At 32.4% G+C, this 25,611-nt stretch overlaps 2 protein-coding genes and 1 long non-coding RNA gene across 11 annotated transcripts; 2 read left to right on the top strand and 1 right to left on the bottom strand.

Annotated features, from left to right (window-relative positions):
- The first annotated feature begins 367 nt into the window (after positions 1-367).
- Positions 368-12,960, top strand: LOC105192884 (ankycorbin). 4 transcript variants are annotated; one of them, XM_011157168.3, is made up of 16 exons: positions 368-528; positions 2,780-3,117; positions 3,445-3,779; positions 5,422-5,698; positions 5,831-6,079; positions 6,242-6,666; positions 6,855-7,110; positions 7,405-8,324; positions 8,472-9,044; positions 9,108-9,239; positions 9,908-10,317; positions 10,622-10,960; positions 11,108-11,184; positions 11,270-11,424; positions 11,717-11,787; positions 11,927-12,960. In XM_011157168.3, the coding sequence occupies exons 2-16, from the start codon at positions 2,906-2,908 to the stop codon at positions 12,086-12,088; spliced, it is 4,593 nt and encodes a 1,530-aa protein (XP_011155470.2). In that variant the 5' UTR covers positions 368-528; positions 2,780-2,905; the 3' UTR covers positions 12,089-12,960. The 4 variants fall into 4 exon arrangements, with proteins under 4 accessions (XP_011155470.2, XP_039308914.1, XP_039308915.1 ...); XM_039452980.1 differs by having other exon boundaries at positions 11,093-11,184; XM_039452981.1 differs by having other exon boundaries at positions 11,093-11,184; positions 11,704-11,787.
- Positions 12,961-13,333: 373 nt separating this feature from the next.
- Positions 13,334-22,270, top strand: LOC105192885 (cyclin-dependent kinase-like 4). 3 transcript variants are annotated; one of them, XM_011157170.3, is made up of 6 exons: positions 13,334-13,612; positions 18,750-18,939; positions 20,630-20,977; positions 21,206-21,472; positions 21,609-21,767; positions 21,914-22,270. In XM_011157170.3, the coding sequence occupies exons 1-6, from the start codon at positions 13,545-13,547 to the stop codon at positions 22,049-22,051; spliced, it is 1,170 nt and encodes a 389-aa protein (XP_011155472.1). In that variant the 5' UTR covers positions 13,334-13,544; the 3' UTR covers positions 22,052-22,270. The 3 variants fall into 3 exon arrangements, with proteins under 3 accessions (XP_011155472.1, XP_011155475.1, XP_011155473.1); XM_011157173.3 differs by lacking the exon at positions 13,334-13,612 and adding an exon at positions 14,740-14,848; XM_011157171.3 differs by lacking the exon at positions 13,334-13,612 and adding an exon at positions 17,746-18,259.
- A 340-nt stretch (positions 22,271-22,610) lies between these two features.
- Positions 22,611-25,524, bottom strand: LOC105192887. Of its 4 annotated transcripts, none has more exons than XR_005575462.1 (4): positions 25,290-25,524; positions 24,774-25,040; positions 23,135-23,291; positions 22,611-23,024 (listed from the first exon to the last, which is right to left on the bottom strand). It is a non-coding gene; the product is annotated as an uncharacterized LOC105192887 (long non-coding RNA). The 4 variants fall into 4 exon arrangements; XR_005575463.1 differs by having other exon boundaries at positions 23,140-23,291; XR_850559.3 differs by lacking the exon at positions 22,611-23,024 and having other exon boundaries at positions 23,131-23,291; positions 25,290-25,522.
- Between the last annotated feature and the right edge of the window lie 87 nt (positions 25,525-25,611).

Raw genomic sequence — 25,611 nt, 5'->3', positions numbered from 1 at the left:
CAGAAAAAACTTTTCAATTTTTATTTAAATAGTTTCTTTCAATAATAGCTAATTTTAATTTTATTAAAACAAACTTGATAGGAAAAGCTTTCATCAACTTTAGTTTTTAACATAATCGAAACATCATTGACATTTTACATTTCGAGAATAATTTTTCAAGTTTTTGTTTAAAAAATTCTTTGAGTTTAACATAATTGAATTTTTAACATTTTAAAGAAAAATTGAAACCAAACTAAACAAAGAAATCTTTTGTACTCGTTTGATAATATAGATATGTTTCTGTTGACACATTTCTGAGACGCGGTGGTATCTAAGCAACCCTTACGTTAACTTGCTCGTACTAATGCGGAGCGTTCAGTGCAGTTCAGTGCGCTTCCCACCCTCTAAAGGTACGTTTCACTGTCGCCATAACGAGTCGACCTCGTGGCCGATGCAACAAAATTGACAACTAAACTTTGGTTTATAAAATCTGGCGCCAGAATAATGAGCAAACAACATAATTTAGTTGCGTAATTTATAATACGCGAGGTAAGTACATTAATTATAAAATTTATACAGAACGATGATTATACCAGAACGATGATTGACTAAATTCTTGCGTATGCAATGTTCCGATTGATATCCTATGAACGTTGGTTTTCTATCGTATTTCTATACTTACATCATTGATACTTATCACTATTCTTTTCTATCGAAAATGTGTTTACTTCTGTTCTTTTTTCTGCAAGAAATTAAAAATATATAATTTAATTTAACACGATGTAACTTAATCAAGCAAAAAGATATTCAGTCAAAATGAGCCGGCAAACATATACTACAAAATCACATTCAACTATTTTTCACTTTAATGCTTATTTATTTAATTTTTTATTCTAAATCTATTTTATTTAATGTTTTGAAATTGATACACTTTTTTTTATTAATTACAGAACTTTATTCCAACATTTTTAAGCTTTGCTTTATTTATATATCTTGTCAATTTATAAAAATATATAAGCATGTATAAATATATTAATAAAATTTCTAAGAATGCTATTATACACAAGAAATAAACTATAAGTTTTTAAATATTTCAATGAGACACGGTTTCTCATTATGTTCAAATAATAGTATCTGGTATAATAAATTTAATCACTTGCACTTATCAGCAAAAGTAAATTATTAAATACATTTAATTTTTTTTTTATTTGTGTGCATGATTGTATCAAGAAATAAGTATATATTTTGTAGAGTAATAGAACATGAATAATTGTTTCATTTGTGAGTAAACTGTTGGGAGTAAATGCAAGCACTGATCGATTTTCCGATCGATTTTACCAATTGAGATCTCGTAAACAATAAACACGTGATATACGTATATCAAAGCGTGGTGCACGTAACGCGAAAAGCAGAGATGTTACGTTTAAGTATTAATGATGCAATATCACGAAAAACGAAGGTCTCGGCGAATTATTAACGGAGCAATAACGATCGATGTGCGGCATGGTGAATCAACGAAATAACGATTTTCAGTCATCGTCGCGTTACGGTGCGAGTTCGTCGCACGTATCGTGTATACGAGTATGTATATACATCTTGAGCGAGGCTACAAACTATATAGTATACAATGAGATCTTACTCTCACTTGTGCGGCATTTATAACCGATATAGAAAGCGGTCGCTTTTCTTCTTCGGCAGAAACGTCGAGATATTTATTAAATTAATTAATTGTAAGACGTTTTTGGAAAAGATAGTTGACCCCCCCCCTTTTTTTTTTTTTTTTTTTAAGTAGCTTTTATTCAATATTCAAACTTAAGACATGTCACAAAGCGATATCATAAAACGCTAGTTTTTCATTTATTTATTTGAAATTTTTTTATTTGTAAGACAAATTTAAAATAAAAATTATAACAAATAGTTTCTTTAATTACAATTAATGTTACTTCAAAATGTACACTGTACACGATCGGTTTCAAGTACATGCAATGATTGATTTTATTTCCTTACATTGATTTTTATTCAATTAATTCATCATCTCTTCGTAACAGACACTAGCGTTAACGCTGCAACGCAAATATAAGAATATTGCCTAACAGACGAATAAATAAAATAGTACAAGTACAAGTGAAATGAATGAAATTCTAAAGAGAGAATAATAACATTTTGATTTCATTTATGTCGCCGCGAGTTTAAAAAACGCTATATGCATACCAGCGGCTAAATAGCTCTCTTGATGTTTTAAGTAATCAGTTTTCTAACGGCTTATACGATCTACGTGAGGTGAAGATTAGAATTCGACACGTGACGACCTTGCCGTGGCATCAGCCATTATGGTTCTTTACAGGTATTCGCGTGTTGTGACCGTTGGTTTCTATGGTAGCGAGTGACCTGGTCAGTTCACCACGTGGTCAGTAGCTGAACTTTGATTTAGAATCGAAAATTTGGGTCGTACCTTAATGGACGCTTATTTTAGGATGCGGAGCATCGTTACAGATTTTACGGCAACGTCCTTCACGCGTGCAGATACATAAATCGATAGTTTCATTTTTATGATAGCTCCATTTATTATCGTAGCGCATCGCGAAACGCTTGAAATTCACCTATTCAGCTCGAGGCGTACGTGGCCGGGCGTACGTCGTTACATTTTCATTTTCTTTACCTACCATATGCTTATATATCATTATTGATGACATCAAAATCATATACATATAATTATATTATTTAAATTTCAAATAGGAACCGTAACGTGTATATATGCGAGCGCAAAATGGACGTTTTCTCGAACCCGAATTTCTTTTAGGCACCAATCCAATTGGCTCGAATCGCAACGTATCCATCAGACGCGATGAGTTCGATCCGTCGAAAAGTCCGAGGATGCTTCCACGCGACTGGTTGGAGTAGTCGCGAGTAGGTGCCAGAGACGGGCATGGACACTAAGACTCCGCCGATCCCGCTGAAATCGCAGGAGAAGTCTCAACCGAGAAGAGCGGATCGCGTGGCGGCCGATGTGTCCTTGCCCCCCCTGACACCGTACCCGAATCATCGTTCCTCCAAACACAGATCGTCCGGTACATCGTGGCAGAATCCACCACCTTGCGTTGTACAGCATCAGGATCACCGCAAGAAGAGGCCTTACAGGTAAGGGAGAGAGGGAGAGAGAGAGAGAGAGAGAGAGAGAGAGAGAGAGAGCAAGTCCCTCGATATTGATTATCTTTCAAACTACTTAAATATGATGCTCTTCTATTTTCGTTCACAAGTCAATCCGTTTGACAGGCGAGATTCAACTCACGATTCAAACGATTGTTGTTAGCGAATAATTCGCGTTCTTATATTGTATAGCGATGCGATCGAAAGAATTTTCTACAAAGATATAAAAGATGTGTAGAATAAATTTGATAAGTTACTTTTCCTTTCCTCTTCCAAGGAAGAGGACAAATCGAAACGAAGAGAAACGCACTGTTTCAGAGTATTACATATCGGCGCTACACCTTTGATGCACGCCTGTCAACAAGGTGACAGGGCAAGAGTGTTGAGATTATTGAAGGAACAGGAAGGAACGACCGCTTATAGAGATCGCACGTTGAGAAACGCCCTTCATTATTGCATGGACGCGGGTACCGGTGGTGCCGTTGCCGCGGCGGCACCAGAACTGGTGAACGCCCCTGATGCCGAGGGGCACACCCCGCTTCATCTCGCGGTCATCGCCGGGGACACTCAGCTGGTCGCGGTTCTCTTAGCGAACGGCGCCGATGTCAACGCTAAGGATCTCGAGGGACATAGCGTTCTCCATTGGGCCACTGGTACTTGGCGCTTTTATATCTTTAAGCTTTTATCTTTTAATCCTTAAATTGCCTTTAAACCGCACAAATATTTTTCTTTCGGCTTTTAGCGTTTACAACAGTGTGTTAATAAACGTTATCTGGATATACGCATACCGTTTATCGTCATTATCAATTTATTTTATCTCTAATCCTTTATTCTTATCCTTGTACATTCCATTTTGCTTTGACTCTCTTTCGCGATTTTTATTTCGCAACAACGTATTATATAATGCATGAATGTGCGTGATGTGTAAATGTATGCAAATGTTCGGATCAATGGGTTCGCTGAGCGTTAATGATTGTACGTCGAGATCAATCATTCCTCAACAGATCAGCATGAACCACGTGTTGGGTGTTGGATGCTAATTCTTTATATCTAACAGATAAAACGCTTTTAAGCGCGCGCGCGCGTTCCTAAGTTTTCGTACAAATAAAATCCAAGGACTTGTATGGTCAGTCGCTCAAACGATCGCGATATGCGCTGATATGCGCTCTCGCGTGATCGCTAACGGACCGGAATGACGTTACTCGGAACGACCTACTAACCTTCCTTGACCATTACGCCTTACGTCACGCCGTCGTCGCTTTCCCAGAGATCGGAAGAAACGATACGACGCGCGGCGTCCTGCATTTCAACCCGTCACCCAACTTTTAAGAAAACTTTAAACTCCTTAATGTAGAATAGATGGACAGTTTGACCTTTCAAAAGAAAGACCTTTCGGAAGAAAAAATAAGATTGTAATAAGAAAAATAGAATTAATAATAAAATAATAACGATGTGATATAGATTAGCGATTAGCGATGCACTTAGAGAACTTTAATTTGTCTAGCTGAAGATAAAATAAATTACATGTAAACGTATCTTACAATTAGATCAGAAAAAGATGATTTAATTTTAAATTTATATACATAAAATTATATATCGTTTTATCTAGATAATTTTATTATCGCTGTTTTTTGTAAAAGTCGAATCACTAATTGTGGAGCCATTTTTACATTGTGCTCCTTTTTGATCTGTGCAACTTGTTGTTATCATTTAAAAACTTGAAATTGAAGCTGAGAACAATATTTTATAGTTATATTGTTCATATTAACTTATATAATTTGAAAAGTATAATACTTCTTTCATCTAATTGTAAGATAAAGTTGGAGCTAATATATATTTTGATAATCTAGATAAAAGAATAAGGTAAAGTCATTTGTTCATCTGGATAATTAGTTAACTAATTTTACCTAGATAATGGCAAATATCAATAGTGACAGTCGCAATTGTAGCTGCGAATTAGATGTTGAAGCTAAAGCAGACTGCATCCGCAACAACTTTTCAAATTTGTATATACTATTATAGAACAGAAAAGAAATTTACCTCGAAAATCTACTAACAAAAAATAAGAAAAATTATCCATCTAGCAATACTTTCTACTCGATAAATTTATCTCAAATTATAATGACGCTCTCCCACGATGTCTCTTCGTTAAGAAATCGTCTCCACAGATTCAAAGGAAATACGCGAATAAAAGAGTTATTCGGTATTATTCATTTTCTCTTCTTTCACTCTATCTCTTAAAAAAAAAAAAAAAAAAAAAAAAAAGACCGAAGGTAAACGATGAGTGATTTTCAGTCTGCGGGGAAGCGGAATGCGTTCGGTTGATTTTGGCGGCTGGGGCACGACCTTCCACCCCGGATTTACGTGGCGGATCTCCACTTCACTACGCCGCCCAATGTTGCGGCGCGGCCGCCACGGCCGAGCTCGCTGTTCCCAAGAAGGTCGGCTTGAAAGTTTTACAAACGCTTCTCGAATTCGGAGCAAATGTGAACGCGAAGGACGAGGATGGACGACAACCGATTCTGTGGGCGGCAAGCGCGGGTAGCGTGGAGGCCGTGTTGGCTCTAGCAAGGTAGATGACCGTTGACTCTCCAACAAGCGTCAGTCTCTCTTCGATGCTGGACAGATTTCAATCTTTGATTCTCCGAATCAATCCGATAACGATAGCAAAGAAGATTCGTTGTAATCTTCCTTTGATCCTCAGAGCCGGAGGATCGGCAGCCGCGGGTACTTCCGACAAAGATGGATTGACGGCGCTTCATTGCGCAGCTTCGAGAGGCCACGCGAGATGCGTAGAGGTTCTCGTCAACTTGTGCGGATCTCATCCGGACTATGTGGACGACAACGGTTGTTCCGCGTTACATTACGCTGCCACCTTGGGTCACGCGGACGCTACCGCTCTTATCCTCAAACTCGGGGCTGATCCCAATCGCCAAGATCGAAAGGGTAGAACGTAAGATTACCAAGTTTATGGGCAATAATAATTTTCAAGCGATCGAAAATAAATTTCAATTCTTGATAATCTGCAATGTTTTATCGATGACATCAATTTGCTATTATTTTAATCCTAGTAAAAATTGTCTTAAAATTTCAAAGAGAATTTTTTGTCTTTCAGGCCAGCACTTTGCGCCGCGGCTAAAGGACAGTTGGAAACCTTGAAAATTCTAACTCAACATGGCGGGTCGCTTCACGCTAAAACCGTGCGTGGCACGGGGATAGGACACGAGGCCGTTGCGTCCGGCAGAATCGAATTGATAAAATGGTTAGCGAAGAAAAGACCGAGCACGTTGGACGTTGCCACTCACGATGGCAAGACACCTCTTCACGTCGCAGCTTTACACGGTCACTTGGACGCGTGCAAAGTTCTCTTGGACCATGGCGCGAGAATCAACGCGATTCTTAGGACCAGCAAAGGCAATTCCATGACTCCATTGGACGCAGCTCTCTATAGAGGACACAGGGATTGTGCGAAACTGATTCAGATGCACGGCGGTACCACGGCGCAACAACTGAGAACGCATAAGACCGCACCGAATAAAGGTCAGATTAGCATTACAACGCGTATCTGTGTGCTGTGTGTCGAGACGTTTGCTCGATATAGCCCGAACCGCGCGTATACTACGATTTACATCGATCCTTTATAATGAAGGAGTAATATCTCCATGTTGTACTTATATTTGGATAGTAAGTTATTATTGTAGCGGAATAAGTCATTGAAACAATTTTAGTTTTTACAGCAAAAGTTCGAATAAAACATGACGAGAGTAGCACCGCGAGCGACAGTAGTCCTTGTAGACGAAGTCGAGGGCACAAGCATCCCGAGCTTTATTATGAGGAGCGATGGATAGAAAGAAGAACGCGGCGGAAAGGTAATTTGAAAAAACTAACTCGTCAGGATAGTCGGAGCTTTAGCGAGGAAGAAGTACGTCTGTCGAAGACATCCTCGAAAAAGGACGAGAGAAGAGCTCGAAGTGAATCCGCACGGTAAAACGAATACCTCTTCATTAATACGATGCAAAATAATGCGAGAGACGTTTGAAATCAATCTTTTTCTCTCATAAACGGTTACTGTAAAAATTATTATTCTAAAGTGCATATATATATATATATATATATATATATATATCGATATTAATAAAATTTTTTAATTAATTAAAATTAAAATTTATAATTAGAATAATTATAAAAATGGAAAGTGTCATCATTTACGAAATGTCTCTTGTATTGATTGCATTGCCATAAGTAAGTATAGTTAATTTTTAAATTGTGAATAAATAGATATGACGATAATGGCATCGGTGAGCACAATTTGCAAAAAAAACGAAGCAGAAAAGTATCGATGAATCATAAATACAAGTATTCGGATTCGTCGTTCGAATCGGACAGCTGCGATTATTCTTACGATGACGCTGAAAATGGAGCAGACAAACGTCGGCAGCACGCAAAGAAACGAGAGAAGGATAAAAGCAAAAGCTCTAATGAAACGGAAACTAAAAATAATTTTAAGAAAGGAGATGATGAAGATCGAAGCGTAAGCGATGACAGTTTAGAAGTGATCGTAGTGAAGAGATCATTGGAAAAAAAGTGTGAGAAAGTAGTATCCGGAAAAAGATTGAAGGCACCTAGAGAATGCACAAGGGAGACAAAACTGACTAAAACGCATAAACGTAGCTCTAAGAAAATGTCGAGATCCAGCAAGTCGAGAACGTTCGATAAAGATGAGACTACGGTAGATCGGGATGAATCTCCAGAGAAGGAAGAAAGAAGCGTCACGCTAAGAGGACAGTTAGTGCAAACTTCGGCTGAAGAGGAAGAGGATGGTAGTGAGAGAATAATAGAATCTCGATATCGAAGAGACGCGACGGATAGTACTAGTCAGGAAACCGTAGAGCGAGTGATTGTCACAGCGATGATTCACAAAGATCAAATGTCCGATACCCCAAGATCAACACAGGAAATTGCAAAAGAGATAAATTCTGATGGAGTTTTGAGGAAAACGACAACGATAGAGGAAACGAAAAAAACCAAAGATATTACTTCTTCAGATAAAAGTAAGACCGCATTATTACACGAGACACGCGATACTTCTGAGGAAAGATTACAGCGAGCAACGCAAGAAGGATTGCAAATTAATGAACAAGTTCAGGATAAAAAGGATAAAGCAATGATGCCTATCAGCGTGGAAGATGCAAAAGAAGGTATAGTAAGACGCAGTAGTAAGAATTTAATTATTAACTACAGTATTTTGCTGATATAGAAAATAATCTTTTATAATCATTATGGTCATCAAATTTAATAGATTTAATAAATTTGTCAAACACTGGCTACAGTAATCTTCTTTTTAGGCAGATTAGATACATTCGAGAACGAAATACCGAGTGGTAGTACACTGCGCGAAAAACAAGAACCAATTGAAGATAAAACATTTGATCATTTATCCGATTTAAACATTTCCAAATCCAGTCCTACTAAAGATCTTATCGACGAGGAGAGAGATAATATCGAAGATAGTAAGAATGGAAATCAAATTAATAAAAGTACAGTGATTTTGGAGAATCAAAAAGATTCTACGACTGCGGTGAAGCATATCTCGGGTTCAGGTGAGGAGAATGACAAATTATTAGCTTCTAAAGATTTAAAGCAAGACGAGAACATTGCCGCAAAAAAAGATTTATCAAAAGACGAAGAGTCAAAACAATCTGACGCACGTCAAACTATAAATAGTTTGAAAGAAAATGTCGAAGGTGTACAAGCAACTTATGAGGATAAAGATAAGGTCTCGACAAAGGAAACATCTACGAAAGAAGATTTTGCCGAGAATTCCGAATCAAAAGAGGACAAAGAAGTGGACAAACGCGATATCAAAGTTTCGCAAAAAATGCAGGCGGATGAAAAACTGAAAACGGAAGCATTAACAGGTAAGACGAACGGTTGACAGACGGCAAATATTTAAATGATTTCTGTACGTGGAAAATCCGTAGATTTGCCAACCGAATCGAGAGTGTCAACGCTAAACGTGGAAGACAATCTTTCTCCAGAAAGGACAGGTTCATCACATGACAAAAAATCAGAGCGAATTAAAAGTGATAAAGAACAACCAGAGGTTGAAACAGGTAAATCGCCGAAATATATTAGAGTTTTAAACATTCAGACATTTATAAATACGCAAGGCAGTCTGTCCCCATCTCTCTCTTTCTCTCTCTCCTTCCTATTCAGTTCCTAATTTTAAGGACTCCACATAATTTTTATGGGTTTTGCTCTCTGAAATAAAATTGGCTAAAACTGTAATATGTTATAGTTCTTGACTCATTAATCAAAAGTTTTCATGAACACCAAGCGTGAAAATGGTTAGCCCAAGTGAAACGGTATAAATCACGACAATGTTAAAATGACATAAAAATAAATAAATGATTGATGAAAAAATGACAATCAATAATCATTTTGGAACCATTCAAATATGCCATTTTGATGACGACTTGTTGTTTTGCAGGGTAGTAACTTTTAACCATAGTTTTTACCAAACTACAATTTCTGCCAATTTTACCAAGGATTAAAATCCATAAGAATTGTGCAGGATCTTTTCGAGCTAACATTTTTAAAGCATTATTTTGAATGCAAAGAATTTTTCAAATAATTTTGGTAAGATATTTATTTTAAATAATACAATACAACCGGTCACACATTTCACGCATGTATGTATAATTGTAATTGATAAAAAAATGTGTTTGTAACAATACTTTTTGATGACAGTGATAACACATCGTATTTATTTCCAACAAAGATTTAGGAGATAAAGATTTTCGCTACATCGACGACACTTGTTCGAGTTCTCCAAAGGCCACGAAATCGGCAAAAACGAGACAGTCGAGACCATCTACGGGAAAGAGTATGAGAACAGAGAAATTTTCTTCAAAAGCATCGGCAAAGAAACATCTGTTTGAAAGTTCTGAGGAGCGTTCTCCGCATCAAAGTGCAATAATCGCGGTGTTAGACAGCCCAGAATGGGATGAAGATGAAGCGGTTGAGAAAGAAATCAGAGAAGCTCTCGGAGAGGATATGGAGCACGAGACAGAGCATGAAGAAGATAATGAAATTGGTGTTATGCGAGTTTTGCCAAGTACGAGTGAAGAAGAGACTCCTAGCGTAGCTTTAGGTGTATCTAGAACTGCAAGAATTAATTCTTTGCCTCAGGTAATTAAAAAACTTACACCTATTAAAATCTCTATTTTAGTAGGTTTGTCTTGACGAATAGTATAAACTCTATTTAATTATTATAATTACTTTTAAACGTATTCGAAAACTTGTAATTGGTATACTTATTTAAAAAATGTTTTTGAATAAAAATAGCAAGTTTCTAAATCGATAAAAAAACTTGTGTCATGAAATTTTATTGTCTTCCTTTTCAGTTATCATATTCATACTTATGAGTATGATAAATCTTTGACGTAAGCTTAATTAAATTAATTAATGTTAATCGAAATATTATTATTTTTAGGTACAATCATCAAGTACCAATCGCTTAGTTACAATAGAGAATGCTGATGGTCTGAACCGAGAACGATTGTGGAGGAAACATCGTCGCGATAGCGGAGGCAGAGACAGTGGAATAGAACCGAGTCCGAGAGTGTCGAGAATTCCACGGAGGCGTAACGTAAGATGTTGTCCAAATACAGCGAAACAGCAAGCTCTTAATATGGAGACCGTTACCAGGGACGTACAAATTAGCTTGCGTCGTTATCACCTAGAAAGAAAAATCTTTTTCCAATTGATGGAACTAAAGAGATTACAGATTCGTCATGGTAGAGCGAACGAGCACGTCTTAGTAAAAAGACAGGTAAAGTTCTACGTCATTATTAATATTATGATGCAAATATACTATGTGAATACTCTTTATACATGGCATATTACGGAAACAAAATAGTGTTTTTATCAATATTATCCTAAATGTATTTCGCGTAATTTGCAGAACAATCTTTTTCAGGTGGACGCCTTTCACAAATCAGGAATGTCTGGGCCTACTCTTGGCGTAGCAAAATACGATCAAGCATTAACATTTAGGTTACTATTGGATTAAATAATTTTAATATTAATTATTGTTGTTTAATTAAATAATTATTTAATACTATAAAAACTGTTATTGTAGACAATTCGAAGCGTTTCTGTACGAGCAATTAAGAAGACTGCAGGGAAGACCAACTACTCCAGATTTTTGTACCGAAGCGAAGCAATGCACGCAAAAAACTCATCGTTGTCATCACGCGACTAGCGCTTACACTTCTATTCCAGTCTATACCTATCGTATGTTAATTAACTTTTTATCGTATTTGAATACAACACGCGTCACTTTCGAGACATCTTCTTCAATATAAAATTATTTAGTTAGTATGTTAGTTGAAAGAGAGAGAATATACTATAAATATTCAATTAAAAAGATTTAAAGAAAATATTTTTACATGTATATCTTTGTTCTATAAATAACTATGTCGTCAGGAAAACGTCAATAATATCACTTTGACATTTCGTCGTCTATATGTGCGTAAAGCCCGAAAAGAATCAGTATCTCTAGTGTGAATATAGATTATAATTGCAGTGGGTGGAGGCGTCCCAGATCGAGTGGACCATCTTCCAAAAATAGAGAGTCGCGGCAAAGGACAAATGACGGTAATAATAGGAAGAAAATATACGTTAATTGTTGAAAACTTTAGTCTTACTTTGCGATTAAAATAGATGATTCATTAATCTCTAACGTTTTACTGCACCATGCACATGTTACTTCACTTTTTTATTTTTCTTCTTTTAGGTGGAAGTGACACACGGAGAAGAAAAGCAAGTGATTGCTCTTCCAACTGAAAAAATGGATCGTACCAAAAGATATTTCGTTACATTCACTGTAAGAGGTGAAACGCAAGACGAAAAACCGAAATCTTCTTGCGCGATACAAAGAAATGCAAAGAGCGTGTAAATGTTTCAGACACATTCTTTCTGATAATCAATCGACAATTTTCAAAAAATAAGTTGTAAATAGTAATATTATATCTTATGTAATATTTTTTTGAAAGAAAACTTCTACTGAATCAATGAAAGAATGATTTGGGGAATAGATAAGAGATTAGATAATTCTGTATTATTTCAATATCTTTGTCAAGTAAAATATTGAAATAAAATATTAATAATAATGAAAATTTTCGTGTTTAAAAAACGTTACGTGCAGGCAGTGCAAACTTTATGTTTTTTATCTGTGAAAAGCGTAACTAGCGTATTGTTTTTGTCTATTCGCAAAGAAAATTTTCTACTTTATAGATACCGTTCTAAAAAATGATATTACATCATATATTTATTTCTTGAATCTAATATTCTTCCTGGGAATAAATTTGCTTCTCGTGCGCACAAAAGTAATGTAAGAAATATACTAAAACTGCCAGATGGGACAAAATTTATGGATCAATTAAAAATCAAATTGTGCACATTGTTAAATTAATTAATTTGTATAGAGCGTTATTTGTACATACATATATAATATAATATATTCATATATGAACAAAGTTACAATTTCGTACCTGAACTGTAATGTGTAAATCATCTGTAATTGAGAAAGGAGAGAAAGAAAGAAGGAGCAAATGTTTCGCTTTATTATAAATGCTGTGGTTATTCTAAAATTTAGTATTGTGTATATATAAGAGAACAATGTTTTTTGCCATGATATACAATGTTAAAAATAACAAATTTATTTAATAGGACATATATTCGACTTATATTCTGTGTGTTCTCTAGTTGTAAAATAATGTAAAATAACATTCTGTATAAAAATATAAATAAATAAAAATTACAACTATATCTTCTATCTTCTATATAACCTCAAAAATTTTATATAAAAATATAAAAACATTAAGTATAATTTGTCTCTCTGATTAAAGATTTTATAACGCATATTCGATCTCTGTTATATATGTACGGTATAACTACATTATACTTACGCAGAACATTGTAGATTATGTATTTATAGAATAATTATTGATTACAACTATATATTATTTCTATATGTGTAGATATTATATTTCTGTATAATTAATATATTAAAAAATTTGGTATTTACTCAAACGCTGCACTGTTATTTCTGGCTTATGTATAACAAAAGAATCAATCAAATTAGCCAAAGCGGGTGCGGCAGGTACTGAAAGCCCAAAGGGTTATCGATCGGTCAGTTGACGTGGTTTTAGGCAAAAGAACAGTCGCATGTGCAGTGAAAATCCATTTCTCGTCAAGAACCTAGTAGCGCCGTTACGAAAACCGCCTCGGTAAAAGGCCATGTCAACAATGTCGACGTGCCGAAATAAATCCGCGATGGTCGCAACGATGTTTGTCGGGATGCAGCATGAATATTTCATTCGTAGCGTGAAATCCCTGTGAGAAGCTTGCGAATGGACAAATGGCTTCAAGATAGGAAGCTCTGGCTATTCGGTAGCACGCTACCATTGCTACCAAGGAGGTAAACACTGATCATCGATATAGCGTTATGTTAAACACGCAAAATATACGCTGCACAAATTAGTTGGAAAATTACTTTTTTCAATATATCTTTCAATATCTCTCAGTATCTATGTTTCACGAAAATCCTGTTCTACGAGTATTCCATTAAGTTTTATTTCTTAACAGAGTCCTTTATGTAAACATAGAATTTTAGCTTTTGCTATTGACTATACTCTATTATACCTCCAATAGTTGATCGTTTATTCCTTTTAAAGATTAAAAAAGATTTTTTGAAAAGCTCTAAAGAAAAGTGTTGTAATTATTACATGTTTCTTTTGATATACGCAAAATGTTTACGTTACATATTTCATTAATGTAATATAAATTTTCCCATACGAATTGCGTAGAGATAATCTGTTATACACGTTAATAGTTTAAAACTTTTATTGTAAAGACAATGTTTTTAATTATCTTTTTCTTTTTTAAATTATATGTATTATGATTTCATGTAGAGTTCTACGTTATCAGCAGACTGTTCTCAAGGTTCCTCTGTTCCTCTCACAATTACAGCTTTTTCGCTAAAATAAAATTTTCACAAAAACAGCCCAGTCGACACCGAGCATCGCTTACATTTTATCTATGTTAAAATTGTGCACTCAACAATGTAAATATAATATAACACGTACATATTGTAAAATTTTAACGTATAAGATGTAATGTAACTGATGGTCAGTGTCGACGGGAATTTACTATTCTATTTTTACTTTTAGCTGCATTTAAGCCTGTGGAAATCTTTGACAGATTAATGACATGTTACAAACTGATATTATTATTATTATTAACGTCCATAAAAAAATTAAAAACAAGGTACATTTGAATTAAATTGAACTAGATAGTTACAATCATAACAATGGCATTACCTCCTTATCATTGTCATCCGTCAAAATCACAAATAATGTGTATAACAGAGCGTACATTATTTATAAGTGTCGCAGCCCCTCCTCCCCTCCTCACAACTTTCGCACCTTGTATCGAGTACTCACTATAGCGTTCGTCCAACAGTTGGAAACATTTTGACCCCTTTCATGGTCATAGAGTATAGACGCACTCATAACGTAATATCGATTGTCAATAATCAAGAGTTCAACAATAACGTAAAACCATCGCTTTCTTCAATATGTTAGTGCTGTCCGGTATGTTCGCCGACGAGGGTGGCTTGACAAAAGTACTCCATGAACTCTATTCTTGGATTTTTGTACGTAATTATTTCTATATTCTTTTTTCTTTGAAACGTTCTTTTCCCTCAAATTCTGTTCATCGAATATTGTCCGCTAAATTGTATTCTTTAATCGAATCTTCAAGCTGGGAGCGTTGAGACATAAATATGGAAAGTTGTACAGATAAGTTTATCATTTTACAATACTTTTTCTCCTCTTCATATTTTAGTCTATTTTAGCGCGTATAAAATTCGAATTCAATCACTTGCAAATCATTAAAATTGAATTACAATTTTATTACAAAACTTGGAAAATATAAAAAGAGTGACCTATTAAAAACAACACTTAGAAGAAAGTTTCTTTGAGTAAAAAAATATTTCTTTGAATCAAAGGAATTTGTGCATTACTATTATATACGGTTAAAGATAAACTTCTTTGATATGCAGAAGTTTCTTAATTGTACATTTTATTAGAATTAATGAAATAGTTTGGTTGTGCAATGCAAAATTTCTTAAAAAAAAAATCTGGCGGAGAAAATTTTACAAAATTCTACGCCAAAATACTAGAGTTGGAACACTTTTGTTAATTTTAATAGTTAAATATATTATTGTATTATATTGTGTTATATTGTATTAAATCTATATATTTAAGAAAAAATAAATATTTTTACAAAAAACCTAATAATTTCTACAAATTTCTATTTTTAGTAAAACTTTGTGATTATTCATAGAAATTTTTTTCCATCAGAATAAGCTATTTAGAAACGTGTAGAAATCATATTCAACATAAACATAAAAACTTAGAAAAATTTAGAAAAATGTTCTAATTTTAACATTTTCTAGTAGATTTTTTTTTTGTAGCATTTCTTAAATTTGTGTAAAATTTTGAAAAATTTTTTCCGCCAGGGATATATATATATTTTTAAAATCAGCAGGACTAAATTATTTTTTACATTTCTGTATTTTCTTTGAATTAAAAAATTATCTCTTTAAATTAAACCAATAATTTAAATAATTTATTTACTTTAAAAACGGTTTAATAACGTCATTTTTTGAAATCAAATAAATTTTTACTCTGATCTATTTTCACTTCAACATAAAAAACCAAATTAAAAAAACGATCATCAATTTAAACAGAACTTTTCTCTGTGTAGAGGAGAAGAAGGTAATATAGCATCCATTTTCATTTTATTGAATAACTTTGTTTATAATTAATATTTTCTATTGAAATGTAAACGATTATATTCATCAGAGTGTTGTTTGACAGATTCTAGACTTAAAGTAATGAAATATATATTACTTAGGACGTGATTTACAAAAATCTAATGCATTGCATAATCGGTCAAAAAAAAAGTGGTTGACGTTCAGAAGTTTTAGAAATACCATTAGAAATTTTATTAAAAATATCATTTTATCCCTGTTTAACATTAGATAACAAGCATAAAATGATGTCTTTAATATTTTTAAACATCGTTCTTTAGAATAACAATCGATTTATCGAAGAAATATTTCGATATAAAAATTTCACTTAAAAAACCATATTAACAAAATTCCATGTTATTGTTTTAACTTTGTATAACTCAAAATGTATACGGCCGAATAAAAAGTTAAATAACAAAAAAACACTCGAGTGTATGTACCTTCGTGTAATAATACATTCAAGTTTAAGAATAATAAGGAAGTGTTGTAATTAAAGATTAAAGGTACCTTGGGGGGATTAGGTGTACCTTGAAAAAGTTTACAAGTGCTCAAAAGTAAAAACGCTTTAGAACAATTGTCAGTCATTATGTATCAGTATATTAGTATCACTAAAAAACGACAGGCTACCAAACGAATAACTCCATAAGCAATTGTTACGTTAGCTAATAACGGAAATAATAGGAGTAAGAATACGTCACTTAATAACGGAAATAATAAGAGTAGCCATATTGTCGACAGTAGCCATAATACCCTCTTTTCCTCGATAATATTATATATCTTGGATGAAAATATTTTATCATTAATTCTATCAATAAAATTGTTTTGCCTATAATAAATCATTATTAATAATTAAACAATCTTTTATCGAACTTTTCAACATTGAATATTCAAATTAAATATTGAAAAAATGATATATTATTATATGCTCCATGAGATATAGTAGCTCCATTAAAAAATATTACATTTTTTTCTTTCTTAACTTCTCTCTAAAAAATAAACAAATAGCACGATATTCTACTTTTTCTTGTACTTTAAACAATTTTCTATGATTTTCCTAATATTTCAAAAATAGAGCGCACTTTTCAAAAAATGCAAAGATTTGATGTAACAAAAACTATCCGCTCAACAATTTTAATGGATTAATACGAAATCTCACTTAAAAAAATAAAAATAGTAAAACGAGTAGCTTCAATTAAAATTCTTTACCTTATTATAAATGCAATCTTTAAAGTACATTTGTGAACTTAGCTACTTAACGAAACGTGTTTTAACAATTTTTCGTGCAATTCCGTTTCTAACGTACACATAACCTGTCGGTCGGAGTTCTCTATTCGGTTTGTCGATTTACAAGCTATATATATATCCGAATGCGGCAATTAATTTTCAAATTTGATATATACGGTTTACGTCGGGAATGTCACGTACGCGCTCGAGTGCATCGATACGATGAACGACGTGAGGTTTGCAAATTATCGACAATGCATACCACAGTGGTACGTAAGAGATTTTTAAGACTCGGCCAACTCCTCTAGATTCGAATCAAATAATCATAAATGCAGATATATTCGAAGACAGCCTTTACAAAAATTAAATTTTATATTAAATTGGCCAGTAATTAATTACTTATTTTAATGAGTATTAAAAGCATTAACATCAAGGCTTTCATCTTCAAAATGAGTGATAAATTTCTGGCCAATTTAATATTATCAGTATTAAATTTTTGTAAGAGAACTGAACTAAACGTAATTCTATTTGTTCAATTGCAATTCTCATGAAATGATTTGTACCGAATCAATATCGTGTAGTCGTATAGAGTTGAATGTTAAATGTTAAAGAGCACATTCATTTCAACGAACAATTTTTTCTCATTGTTCACGGAATTTCTTGATCTTGCAGCAATCTCGATTCTTATTGCACAACGATATATTATATACGACTCCTTTCAATTTTTATTACCCTCTCGTGGATTGTTTGATTGATAGTAGCGATCGCAATATCGGTGCATCATGAATACCGAAACATCGGTATATCGTACCACTTTAAAGGTATTATTTCGTTTCGGTACCCCAATCGCTTGACCAGCACTTCACCTACGCCTGCGCTAAACGTAAATTCGAATAAAGCAAAACCCGTGGGGTAGCTTGACCCTTGGTCAACCCTCGGACCAGAGACAGTCTAGCCGGTACCGTACATCGCGATGCTCTTTACGCAACAATTGACGTCGTTACCATGTCTCGCTAAATATAAAAAGTGGGTATTCAAAAAATAGACAACTTAGTGCTTATTAGTAAAAACAGTAATTAGATGTAACACTCGTACCCAATATTCGATCGCAATTTGACATTCTTAATGATTGTTTAGTATAAAAAAACTTAAAAATTTTTCTAAACACGGAATTTTAAAGAGCTATTTTAATTTATAAAAATATTGTGATACAATTACAATGTTTAAATTGACCGAATTAATATTTCAATCGTAACGACACAAAAATTATATATTATACGTTATACAGTTATTTTAAAGCGAGTATATTATAAAACACGAGCATACGCGTTATACAAATGCAAATATTATTTTCATCAATAATTTAAAAAATAACCGACTTAATATTAAATCATTTGAAGGTGATCGTAGATGTTCGATGGATCATTCGAATTGGATTTTGCAAATTATTGTTTTTTCTTCGAGAGAAATTTCATTGAAATCTACTAGTAACGTCGAGAAAAACAATTTTGTACAGGTCTCGGGCGCCGAGCAAAGCCATGGAGCGTTACGAACGTCTGGCGCGTCTCGGCGAGGGTAGCTACGGCGTCGTCTTCCAGTGTAGGGATCGACAAACTGGAAATTTGGTAGCTGTAAAAAAGTTTCAGCAAACCGAGGATGATCCTCTAATACGCAAGATCGCACTACGGGAGATACGTCTTTTGAAGGTCAGTTTTCTTTCATTGCTTTTTTTTCAATTATCCAAAAAAAATTTTCTAGAACTCTTTGTTTATATCCTATAAAGCATACAATATTTCTAGAATATTATACGAACATTATTAAAAATTAAAGTAATATTCCGAGAATATTATTCAATATTTTTAATATTATTTTAATATTATGAGAATATTGTTTTAACGTTATATTCGTTTTTACATAATATTCGTAGGTATATTACTTCAATATCAGCCAAACATCGTGAAAATGTTCTACGAACATTATTGTGGTCAAAAATTAATACAAATTATGCATAAAATATTCATAAACTTTATAATTATTATATTTAAAATGAAGTAAATAATATTATTTATATTTTCATGTAATATTCATATATTATCAAGAGGCTATAACCATTTTTTATTATTTCAGGAATATTATTTAATATAAAAATAATAGTACGCGCTTATAGGCAAATTTTTTTTTTTTTTTTTTTTTTGAGCTAGCGAACATGAGAAAATTATAATAATCTTTATGGTAAACACACTTTGAGTGTGATTTTTATTACAAATATAAAAAAAAGGTGATAAGAATCGCTGACATGGCGCTCTCGAAGCTTTCCAATTCAATCGATTTACGGTATAACCAAGTTTACTAAGGGTCGCATTCTTAAAGGTGAATGACCTCCGGAACGTATATTCGCGACCGTTAGTTTCCACCAACATAGGACAATGATAATGTAATAATTTTGATCTACTTCCTAAACCTTAATGAATAAATAACATACTAAAAAAAAATTATTGAAAAATTAAAATATTTTTAGTCTGATACGTGCAATTAAATTAAGTTGGTTTAATTAATTTTTGATTAAGAAACTTAAATGATTGACATGAATAGATTACTTTTTCTTGTGCAATTAAACAATTGTTGCATCAATATTTAGTTGATCATATGGGATTAAAAATAGTTTTTCAAGAAATTTTTTTCTCAGTGTAAAATATATATACATTAAACGGATTCGAGAAAAATTCTTCCATTTTTTTTAATAATCTGTTGCCTTATTAAAAAAAAAATATATATATATATATTTTACAAAATAAAATTTACAAATAGAATTACTAAAATTTCTTTCGTCATTACTATTTCTTTTACCGTAACCTAAAATTAAAGTACTACAGTGTTAAGGTACTCGAAACGAAGAAGTGACGTTCTTATATATACTCGATAAGAAGTTTGCATAGGTGCAAAAATGGCTGCGAGAAGTAGCCAACGGTCAATACGGGGCAGCGGTCAATATCTTGGCGTGTTACGGTCTTACCGACCTAACATTATCGTTACAATCAGCGGGTTCACTACCAAACGTATGCGCATTCAAATAAGCTCCCTTATTGTCACGTTTTGACATTTTGCTTCAAGGCTATTCCCTATTTAGCAGACTACCGCATTACGAGAGCGTCTTTTGAAAATGAACAGTATGTTAAAATTTCTCTGTAGTATTTTATTCACAAAACGTTAGGAAATTATATATACAAACTTTAGGATTTTATTAAGAGAGCGAAAGTATAAAAGACGAAAGTTGTGAGGAAAAATGCGCGCCTAAAAATGATGCTCGTTCCGATCTGTCGCAAATTCTTTTAACGAAATTAATTCTGTTCGTGTAATTAAAAATTAAATTTTTTCTTTCCTTTTTCTTCGATATAGAATCTCAAGCATCCAAATTTGGTCAATCTTCTGGAAGTGTTCAGACGGAAGAGGAAATTGCACTTGGTATTTGAATATTGCGAAAACACCCTTCTAAATGAAATGGAAAAGTATCCTAGCGGTTGCCCGGATCTCACTACGAGACAAATTACTTGGCAAATTCTGCAAGGTGTCGCCTATTGCCACCGTCTTGGATGCGTTCACAGAGATGTGAAACCAGAGAACATTCTCATTACCTCCGAAGGCGTAGTAAAATTATGCGATTTTGGATTCGCGCGTATGCTCAGTCCTGGAGAGAACTATACGGAATATGTCGCAACCAGATGGTACAGAGCACCAGAATTGCTGGTAAATACCCGCGCGAATGTACACTATACAAATTTTCGAATTTTATAAGAAAAGTAATAGTAATAGTAATTGTATTAATCGTGTGGGCAGCGTGGTCAACAAAACTACAAGTAGTATCACGTCTAATTTCTCGTTTTCATCAAATTTCAATTTACATTGACTGATGATTGCTGATAACAGTATTACGACTATAGCGTTAGTGGTTTAACTACATATTTTTCGGAACAGGTCGGGGACACACAATACGGCACTCCAGTCGATGTGTGGGCAATTGGTTGCGTATTTGCTGAATTGATACGCGGTGAAGCCTTATGGCCCGGAAAATCAGATGTAGATCAGTTGTACTTAATAAGAAGGACGCTGGGCGATCTTTTACCGAGACACATGGCAATCTTTCAACAGAACGAATTCTTTCACGGTATCACTCTTCCAACGCCACAAACACTCACGCCTCTTGAAGATGCTCTACCCCGTGGAAATGGTAATACTTTACAGGTAAAGAATTAACAAATCTGCTTTAATTTGAAACGCTGAGTATAACCAAACAAGAAGAAAGTGTATGTGTGTGCGTGTTTCCAAAGCTGCCTCAGAATGATTAATGTAACGATTATTATAAATCTCTTGCTAACAGCTGGATTTCTTGAAAAAGTGTTTGGATAAAGATCCAAATGAAAGGTGGACATGCGAACAGTTGTTGCGGCATTCTTATTTCGATAATTTTCATTTTAAAATGCCGGACGTCGAGACGGAAGAGTTTGAGAAACTTAAAAAGTATCGGGAACGTTCTAGGGTAAGTTTAATGCTCAAACAATAATATGACGAAACTTTTGAAAATAGTCTAGGCAACAGAGCAAAACAACAGTAAAATATTTTTGTTCCAACAAGAATAATCTAAGAATAATAGGTATGTAAATATAACAACGTGATTATTTCCAGAATACCAATTATAGTCAAATGGTATTACCCCAATTACCTAAGGCTGGTCCTTCTGTTCATAGCCAAAGTGAAAATCGGCCGAAGAGCTCCTCTATACATCAGCAAAATTTTGACCATCTACCTACCATAAGAGGTTGATTAATCTCCTCTGTGATTGTATATATATTTTCCTAATCTTTTTGAGAATATTCACGTTAATTTATAGAATTATTGTTATTACCTTCTTTTTTAATTTGTACTAGCACATTGTTTTTCTATAGAATTTTCTTTAGATTTTTATTCATACATATTATAGAGAAAAGTAAACGCGTGCAATTCATATGTACATCTCTTACAATAAAAGTTTTATATAAAACATGTATAAATGCTTATTTTAATACATAATACGTATTCTGTAAGCAACAAGTGTTTCAAGTATAATAAATTATTATAAATTCTGAGGTTACTTTGCAAAAGAGTAACATTGTTTGAATAACCCTCTTTATTATAAAATAGAATCCGTAAATATAGAGTAAAGATAATAGTAATTTATTAATTTTTTAAATTGTATTTTTATAAAAAAATATAATTTTAATTTTATATGTAAATTAAATATTTAAAGATACATATTAAATTAATAGCAATATTAATTAAATTAAAATGTATCTCTCTAAAGTATAGCTTTTTTCTATCAATCGAATAAAAATAATAGAACTTGTTTAAAAGATACTTGAAGATGTATATTTTTTCAATATTCATTAGAATTAGACATAGGCACTGACTTGGACAACATTTTACAATAGCAGAGCGGTAAAATTTCAAATGACCCTTTTTTTTTAAGGTCTTTATATTGTTAGAGAGATTAAAGTGTACAGAAATATGTAGATTTCTTTTAATACATTTTTTAATGTAAAATAAAATATAAAGAATATTTCACAAAATCGAAAAAAAAGTTTAATAATTTTTTTTTTCTATAAAAAGTTTGAACACCAAATTTTATTTCGATTAATAAATTCATCAGCAATAGCATAAATCTAATTTCATCGCTTCTTTCGTACGTATATGTAAAATGCTTAAAGAATTTAAACAATATTGTGTTATAATAGTATTTTGTAAACAAGTTAGTAATCTCCTAAAAAAAAAAAATATATATATATATATATATATATATATATATATAAACGTTTCGCTGTACACGTACTTATAAGAATTGTTAAAATTAATTTTATAAACTTGACTAACTATACCAAATCCACTATATATTGTTTCTACTGTAGCAAATAAACTACATCAGCAAATTTCGTCATAGTGGTCATTGACGTCAAACTTAATTTTCTTTCTCGTAGAATGTTTTCATTCAACATATTGCAATGCAGAATTAGTCGTTTGCTGTCAATGTCTGAAATAAAATATCCCACAATTTTATGTTGAAATGTATCATTTCCCAAAACAAATTTTTCTGCTTTTGTTAAAAATGTATTACAAAAATTATTTGCTGTTGTTAAAAAGCAAAAATATAAAAATTATTAAGAGGACATCGCCCCTATAATTTTATTGGGGGGAGGAAAGGTCGGAAAATGCTCTGTATTTTATTCGGCCCCTTATTAAGCCCCTATGTGAATTAGAATATAATTTCTTATAGTATATTACAATTTCAAAATAATAAAAAAATTCTAAAAAAAAATTACATATGGTTCTATATTGCATATGAAACTAATAAAAAAAATTTAATGACAATTTTCTACCTGGATGAAAAAATTATTTCAATAAAAAGTAGTATATTTTTACCTGTACTTTAATGAAAACCCAGACAATATAAAGTTCAAAATCGGGATATAAGACTTTTTAAAGACATGTAAAAAAACATATTATAGATATTTTTGCAAAAGATATATCTCAATTTTAGACTATGTATTGTCTAGGAATATCCAATATTACAACATATGATAAAGAGAAAAATATTGAAGATACAATGAGAAAATTTTAATTTTTCTTGTTTTGTAGGTTCTCTAAGTATTCAAGACGATTTATGCCAAGTTTCGTTATAATGCTATTGTTTTGTAAATAAAGTTAACTGAAATTTGAAGTCATATTATACTATGCACATTTTTAATATATATTAACATATTCTCATATGAAAACTTTGAAAGAAAAGTTTATTCAACATGCTTGTTGATGAGCTACATTACCAACATTCTAAGTTATTCTTTAAAAATTATACTAGGTTATTGTCTAAAAATCTATAATACATGTAATATAAGTTATATATTAAAACTACAATCAATTTATTGAATAACTACTTTGATATATCAGTTGTAGTTTTAATATATAACTTATATTACATGTATTATAGATTTTTAGCACTGCAGTCTATATACATAAGATGTATAATATGCATATGTTTGCATTTATTCTGCAATATTTTCTCCTTAATTTGAATAAATATATAATTTTATAACACAAAACACTGTATTTTTAAACAAAATCATCTTTTAAATCTATTTTTGCAACAGGGCACATTATCATTTCTATTTCTCTTTGAGCTATTATATAGTGTTGTTACATTTTTACAAATAACATTAAAGTAATGAATATTTCATAACTTCACGTATAGAGTCTTGAATACATTAATAAATGTAACCATTAAGTTTTCAATCAAAAATTTTGAAATATTAACAATGGTATTGTGGAAAATATAAATAGAAGGGCCATAATACCATCTTCTCTACTATACAATTGTGGTACGTTTAAAATTTTTAAAGAAAAAAAAAATGCAAGACGTAAAAGATACAAATATAAAACAGATTTGTTTTACTATAATTAGAGTATAATTTTATAAGATAAATATAAATGTTATTAACAATAACAATTTAAGACTTACATACATAACATTATTATGAGGTAAATCTCTTATATAATCTGACTAGTGGATGGTCATGTCTGTCAAGTACTGGAACATAACGCTGCTGCAAAGTAAACCAACCTACGTGAAGGCCTATAATTAATGGTACTATGACCACGTAGGTAATGTTCATCCTTTGCAAAAATGATTTTTTTATATCAGGCTGCATTTTACGTTCCTTTCGTAATACAGATATATCTTAATTTGATAGCACCTGTGTTTCACATCTACTCTATAGCATATTGTCTGTAACATAAAAAAGAAATATCTGTTAAATACAAGATAATTGGTCTGGCAAGATAAATATGTCTGGCTAAAATTGTATTATCCAAAATTGTTCATCAAAAAATCATTTGTTTGTTTTTTGCAAAATACATTCATAATAAAGTTTATAACTATATATACAAAAAATGTGTAATAAATTACAAAAGGAAGAAAATAAGACAGTCGGATTTAACTTAATACATCCATAAATTTATGATAAAATTAGCTAACCTATTAGTGTTTGCTAGAAAAGGCATTCAAGTGATAGTCATCAACTGGAGAACAATTTGATTGCTTTTAAGTAATTTTTGCAATTTTCTAATAGTTTTTTGAATAATTCAACCACAACATTCGTATACCTCGTTTTTCAATCAACTATCACCAATTAGTTCGGTTATTCAAACGATTCTAGCAGATTCTAGATGCAACAATTTTTCAATTGTTGTTTTCACAATTATTAGGTCTATATCTTACGACTCATTGGAAATAAGAATCTAACCAATCAGAAGAAAACATGAGATTATCTGGTTGGTTAAATTCTAACATCCAATCT

The sequence above is a fragment of the Solenopsis invicta genome, chromosome 8 (assembly GCF_016802725.1).
Source record: "Solenopsis invicta isolate M01_SB chromosome 8, UNIL_Sinv_3.0, whole genome shotgun sequence".
NCBI lineage: Eukaryota > Metazoa > Arthropoda > Insecta > Hymenoptera > Formicidae > Solenopsis > Solenopsis invicta.
The sequence above is the reverse complement of the archived record's forward strand: the minus strand, read 5'-3'. Positions and strand labels throughout refer to the sequence as shown.